The sequence below is a fragment of the Megalobrama amblycephala genome, linkage group LG21 (assembly GCF_018812025.1).
Source record: "Megalobrama amblycephala isolate DHTTF-2021 linkage group LG21, ASM1881202v1, whole genome shotgun sequence".
Taxonomy (NCBI): domain Eukaryota; kingdom Metazoa; phylum Chordata; class Actinopteri; order Cypriniformes; family Xenocyprididae; genus Megalobrama; species Megalobrama amblycephala.
Window position 1 is genome coordinate 7,345,955 of NC_063064.1, and position 6,321 is coordinate 7,352,275.

The 6,321-nt window shown below is 34.5% G+C and overlaps 1 protein-coding gene across 1 annotated transcript; it reads right to left on the reverse strand.

Moving 5' to 3' along the window:
* Positions 1–1,245: 1,245 nt before the first annotated feature.
* On the reverse strand, positions 1,246–4,882 carry LOC125257100 (tumor necrosis factor receptor superfamily member 23-like). The gene is made up of 8 exons (XM_048173541.1): positions 4,724–4,882; positions 4,353–4,452; positions 4,184–4,264; positions 4,011–4,070; positions 3,196–3,231; positions 2,375–2,396; positions 2,177–2,283; positions 1,246–2,081 (listed from the first exon to the last, which is right to left on the reverse strand). Exons 1-8 carry the CDS (start codon positions 4,751–4,753, stop codon positions 2,044–2,046), a joined length of 474 nt encoding a protein of 157 aa, XP_048029498.1. The 5' UTR covers positions 4,754–4,882; the 3' UTR covers positions 1,246–2,043.
* Between the last annotated feature and the right edge of the window lie 1,439 nt (positions 4,883–6,321).

The following is a 6,321-nucleotide window of genomic DNA, read 5'->3' on the forward strand; positions in this document are numbered from 1 at the left end:
ATGGGCGCCGCCATCTTAGTTTGCACTGCAGTTCACAGAGTTCTGTCAGTCTGATTTACAGCAGGTGAATACATCAGTTTCCTTCTGAAATATATGCAAGTAAGTGGCTGGTGAACTGGAAGATTAAGAGAGTAAACTTTATAGTTACTTAGACCCATTATGTGTGTCTGATATGAATAAATGTCGGCAAATTATATTTGAATTCACTGTTTATTGATGCTTCCACTGACGTCTGACATCAGTGTGTATTTTATAAACTTCAAATGTATTGTTTAATGGTGCTTATGCGTATTTAAATGTCTGAAACCTTAAAAGAAACATTATGTGGCCGAAAACACTGCATAGCTGTGATGACAAGAGAGCGCGCGTCCGTCTCGCAGCCAGAGCGCGAAAGCACAGTTTGAATCTAACTTAGCAGTTATGTGACGTCGCTGAACATTATAAATCCCATATGTGGAACCGTACGCCCAGGGGCACAGAAATAAACATCCCATATGTGGGAACGTACCGCTCAAAGGGTTAAACAATAAACTGACACAAAGACATTTGAATATGTGTATACAATCCTCCTTCCGCACATTTGTAATGTAAACACTGACTCGATACTTCCGCCTACGTCAACCGTGACCTTTTCAACGTAATTGCGTATTACGTGACGTCACGAACGCGCATCGGAGAAAAGAGCAAGGCCAACATTTGTGCTTATAAAACTTAAACTTTTTTATTTTATTTTTTAAATGACCGATCGTTTCGCTAGATAAGACCCTTATTCATCGTCTGGTATCGTCTTGTGTCGTTTAAAGCCCTTTGAAGCTGCACTGAAACTGCCATTTGGACCTTCAACCGTTTGGTGCCCATTGAAATGAATGCTATGAAGAAAAATCCTAGAATGTTTACATCAAAAACCTTCATTTCTTTTCGACTGAAGAAAGAAAGACATGGACATCTTGGATGACATAGGGGTGAGTAAATTATCAGCAAAAGTTTATTTAAAAGTGGAGTAATCCTTTAAGAAAGATTAACTGAAAGCCACTGGAATAAACCACCTGCATCTGAGTTCTGCATCACCTGCCAGTATATTATATGATGCACATACTTTAAATTACTGGTTACTGGTGTTTTTGATTATATTTACAGTCAAACTGTAACATGACTGTTACGTTACTGCACAGTTAACTACAGTCGTCAACTACAATCCTTACGCTCCACAACCAAATACAGACATATGAACACACAAGGACTTACTTAGTCAACAAAAGTACATTTTTTTTTTTTTTATTTGCCTTGGCAGTCTACATAATTCATAACAAAGTCCACAATTGCATTGTTACATCGCTATAAAGTAATAATTTTTCATTTTCATGAGCTGAAACTTTTTACTATGAATTTGCAAACAGATTGCAACATAGGTATACATGTTTGTTCAGTAGATTGTTTTGGTCCTGCTTTATATTATATGCCTTTAACTACTATGTAATAACATTTAAATTTATCATTTGATACAATGCACTTAATGTTTACATACATGTTTTTACATTGCACTTCTTTAAAAAATACTTTATTTAAAAATACCTGCATATAATTTTTTCCACTGATGAACAGTAATAGATTTATTTAGACAAATAAAATTCTGTCAATGTACAAATATCTCATACAAAAAGATACTTAATAAATTTTAAAATCCAATTTTTTAAAAACAAAAAAGTAATACAAAATAAAAATGACACACAGCATCATGAGAAAATAAAGCAGATATATCTGAACATAGATACATTTCTAAACAGAGGTGCTCATTCCGACACATTCACAGCATCTTATAAACTACAGCTTTATAGAGTAAACTCAAATCACAGTATGATGTCAGATAGAGGTGTGTTCTATACTGACTCGAAAAAAAAAAAGACTTTCAAAAAAAAAAAAAAAAGTACTAATCTGCACCTTATGACCAACTATAGACATTTTTGTACATGCAGTATTTCTAATTTCATTGAATCCTTATGATAATTCACTTGATGTCAGCCTTTCCCTGAGTTAAGATTTTCTTTAGACTGTCTCTGCATCTTTTACATGGAATGGTTCTCCTGAAAAACACAATCAACACACATCCATTCAAGATTTCATTAGTGTCTGTTTCAGTACACAGAAGAACAAGATGAAGAGCAGATTGGTTGTTTACCTTCAGAGCTTTCATCAGATTCACCAGATTTCTTGATTCTGATACAACAGACTGCCATGATCACAGCCAGGATAAAGACAGCAACTACTACCGATGAGCACCCATACCTGAGGATTGATTCAGCATTTTAAATTAAACTTTTACCATAAGTTCAGTTTTCACAAAGCAAAGAGGTTAAAAAAAAGAAGATAAACTCACAAGGTTAACTGTGACAGTTGTTCTAAGGGGAAAAGGGGAGAAAACAATTAACATATACTGTATGAGTATATATATTCATGCATGGGTTTATTGAGGGGTATCTGAGGGCACGTTTACATGACAACAGTGTACTAAAAACAGAAATGTTTTTCCTTTATAGTTTTTTGAAAGTTTAGCATCGAGATGACAACATTGTGAAAATGATCCCCGTTCACACGGATCCACAAGAACGACAAAACGCTGTATTCTGCTGCCAGGCCAGTAGTTGGCAATGTCACATTGTAAAAAAAACAAACACTACGCATCTATAGAGTGAACACGTACATATGCGCATGATGTCACTCTTTTCACAAATTCACATTTTTGTTTTTTGCGTTTGCAGTCCCCCAAAAATGCCATTGTCGTGTAAATGAATGGCCAAAACATAAAAAGTTTTCCATTTTTACTTGAAAATGGTGTCGTGTAAACGGCCCCTGAGTGTACTGTAAATTAGCATGCAATATGCAATTGTTCAGGAATATGTCAAATTTGACAAATAGTCAAGTCAATTAATTTGTAGTGATAGTTAGGAATATGAAATTAAATTCATTACATTTTGGAGTATTGACAAACTTATTTCAGCTTGTTAGGCAATTTTTATCATTGCCATAATTAAAATGATGCATGTCAGGGTTTTTTGGTCATATTGCCAAAATTTTAATCAAGAAGTTAATTAAAAGTCATGCAATATTACTTTTCTCTTTAGTTCTCTAAACCACAGGCAACTGTGGCAAGGAATGAAAAACTCAATCTAATGATGGATTGTATGAAATATAACTCACCGTCAAACTGTGGTTGATGTGTAGGAACAGAAGGGCCTGCAATAGCAAAGAAGAGAAACAAAAGAAAAAGAAAAATAGGAAAAATAAACGAAATACCAAAAATAAAATGCAACTGCAAGCAGCAGGTAAAAGGAAGAGTATATGAAAAGGAAAAAAAACTATGTCAGATACAAAGGCAGGAATATTTGCAATCTGAGAAAAATTACTCAAACCATGAAATAATAATGGCTAAATGAAATTATACAATATTTAGGCAGCAGTTAGAACAAACTAGCATACTTATGGGTTTACTGTATTATATTAATACTTTTGAGTTCCCCCAAGAAACATGTAAAAGTTTTCCATCCCCCAAGAAATTTTGTGAGCGGGCATAAAACTAATGATGGAAATGTTATGATTCAAGTGGGAGAAAAATCGATATTTCAGTGCTTTTTCAAGCGAATGCAAGTTTTTGGGGGAACGCAATAGAATGAAAATGCAAATGTTTACAAAGAAAACACAAAGCATTGAAACAGATTTTTCCATCACCATTTCCCTTTAAAAGCTCTGTAAATACAGACTACATACTACTACAGAACCATTAAAGGGACATGGTGATGGAAAAATATGAGATGAGAGATTATATGTCGATGCTTTTGCATTTTGCGATTGTTTTCAGAGGAAATGCAGTTTTGAAATATATTTTTTCCTCCCATCTCATCAAGCCCCTCATTAAATCTGCATACCATTTTGTACTAAAGAAACATTTTAATAGATGACAAAAACATAATGAAGCTGCAATAATATATGAAATGAAAGAAATGAAGTATTCTCACCAATGTCACACTGTGTGTCTGAGAACAGCGTGCAGTTGGAAACCGTTATCTGTCCGATGTCTATAGGTTGAGCAAAAGAATTGTATTCTCAGAGCAGTACAGAAATGAACAGCTCAGTCTCTTATGGAAAGGCATCTGTCATGTAAACAGTGATGAAACAGTTTGTTGCTTACCTTCACATCTGCGGCATTTATTACATCTCACACCAGAGTGGTCTACGGGTGTATTGGAGCAGTTCTTGGCAACAAACATACCTGTAGATTTGCATTGTATGATTATTTAGTGATTAACTGGTGATCTCAATATATTCAGATTTATTATTATTTAGTCAGTGGAGCTCACCTTCTGGGCAGTTAGGGCAGCACAGTGAATCTGGAAGTTGGAAAAAGTTTTCTGGGCATGTTTCGACACATAGAGTACTAAGAGCCCCCACAAATATTGCCTGGAGTCATGAAAATATTGTTTCAATATATAACTCTCAAATTACATTTCTCTGAATCTGGGATTAGAAACAGTTCAAGACAAGAAAATGGAAACCAAAAACCATTTTTGCAGAATGTAGAAAACAGGAACAAAATCCCTTTCAGTTGTTCCAGAGTGAACATGCTTTTTAATGTTTACTTTATCATATTGTTAAAACCAACAAACTAAAGACTTCTTTCACAGTATAGTTACAATGTTTAGTTTGCTCATGAAACGGTTCTAACACTTACCAAAACACGTTTGCTGTCTGTTTGGTTCATTGTAGGTTGTCGGCTGCAGCAAGAGTTTCTAACCAATGTCTTCTGAAAATCCTTTTTACTCGACTCTCTGCTTTTAACCACCTGAAACAGTGATTCATTTAAGGTGTGGCCTTTATAGGACTTCCTGTAAAACACTTTTTTTTTTTTTTTTTTTTTTTTTTTTTAATCAGTGTGTCATATGCAGGTGGTCAGAGATCAGTTTAACTGAAGGGTAGATATGTGAGCAGGGTTGTCATCTCATATGTGATCTATATCTTACAACAGGGCTATAGGCTTAAGAAAAATGTGCTTTTCACTGCTTCCATATTGTATGATTGCAGAAAAAATATAGGTATGTTTTTATTGAACATTGATGGAGCAAAAGATTTTGCATGAAAATAAATCATAAAAGTGGTTTGTTTTGTTTTATTTTAAAATATTATAAATGAGGTGGCACCAGCATGGGGCAAAATGCACACACTATTGATAGAAATACTTCAGCTAAAATAATGTTTTGAATAATGTTTAAGTTAATACTTGTTCAAAACAATTACTTTAGCAAAGTTTGTAATATTTTCTGTTCATTTTGATAAAATTTTTTGTTCCAAACTGTCATGAAAATATGGTGAATTAAAAATATTTTAAAAATAAAATAATGTTGTGTGTTTAGAGATGCTCTTCTGCAGACCTCAGTTGTAACGAGTGATTATTTGAGTTACTGTTGCCTTTCTATCAGCAGAACCAGTCTGGTCATTCTCCTCTGACTTCTGGCATCAACAAGGCATTTTCACCAGCTAAATATTTTCTCTTTTTTGGATCATTCTCTGTAAACCCTAGAGATGCTTGTGTGTGAAAATCAGTAGATCAGCAGTTTCTGAAATACTCAGACCAGCCAGTCTGACACCAACAACCACACATTCAAACTCACTTAAATCACTTTTCTTCCCTATTCTGATGCTCAGTTTGAACTCCAGCAGATCATCTTCACCATGTCTGCATGTCTAAATGCATTGAGTTGCTGCCATGTGATTGACCAATTAGATGCATTAATGAGCAGTTGAACACTTTATTGTACCTAATAAAGTTGCACTGAAGAGAACATGGTTACACCGTTTACGAGAAGAAGCAACAAATATGAGAATTTGGACAGATTGCTATCACAGCAGCATTCGCCCCTCCGCGTAATTCCTGTTTGACAAGTTTTGTGTTTTGTTGACAGTTGCTTAGCAATGACACACAGCAACAGCACTGGTCTCAATGTTAGTATCACTATTGAAGTTAAATATTACCAGAGAGTTTAAAGCTCATACGATTAAAATGTAAGATTTAACTGTGATTACGATTTAATTGTGAATTTCTGGTACACGTGAGGTTGCAGTTTACTGCTGTTATAGCAAACTGCCTACAGTATAATATAAGTTTCTAACCATTGTTTCATTAAGAATCAAAACAGACTTTAACCACAAACTTCTTACATAACCATGATTTGTGGAGTTTGTATGGTGTGGAATAAGCACTGAAAAATTACATATTTGCTGTTTGATATCTAACTTGACATTACAAAAGTTAGTGGTGTACTGTAGACCAAG

What these genes read in the sequence shown, in the direction of transcription:
- LOC125257100 (XM_048173541.1), bottom strand. Translation starts at nt 4,753, where the DNA reads ATGAACCAAACAGACAGCAAACGTGTTTTG. An exon ending in CAGACAGCAAACGTGTTTTG is followed by an intron (nt 4,453 to 4,723) that starts GTAAGTGTTAGA and finishes TCATGACTCCAG; the next exon opens with GCAATATTTGTGGGGGCTCT. An exon ending in ATCTGATGAAAGCTCTGAAG is followed by an intron (nt 2,082 to 2,176) that starts GTAAACAACCAA and finishes TGTGTTTTTCAG; the next exon opens with GAGAACCATTCCATGTAAAA.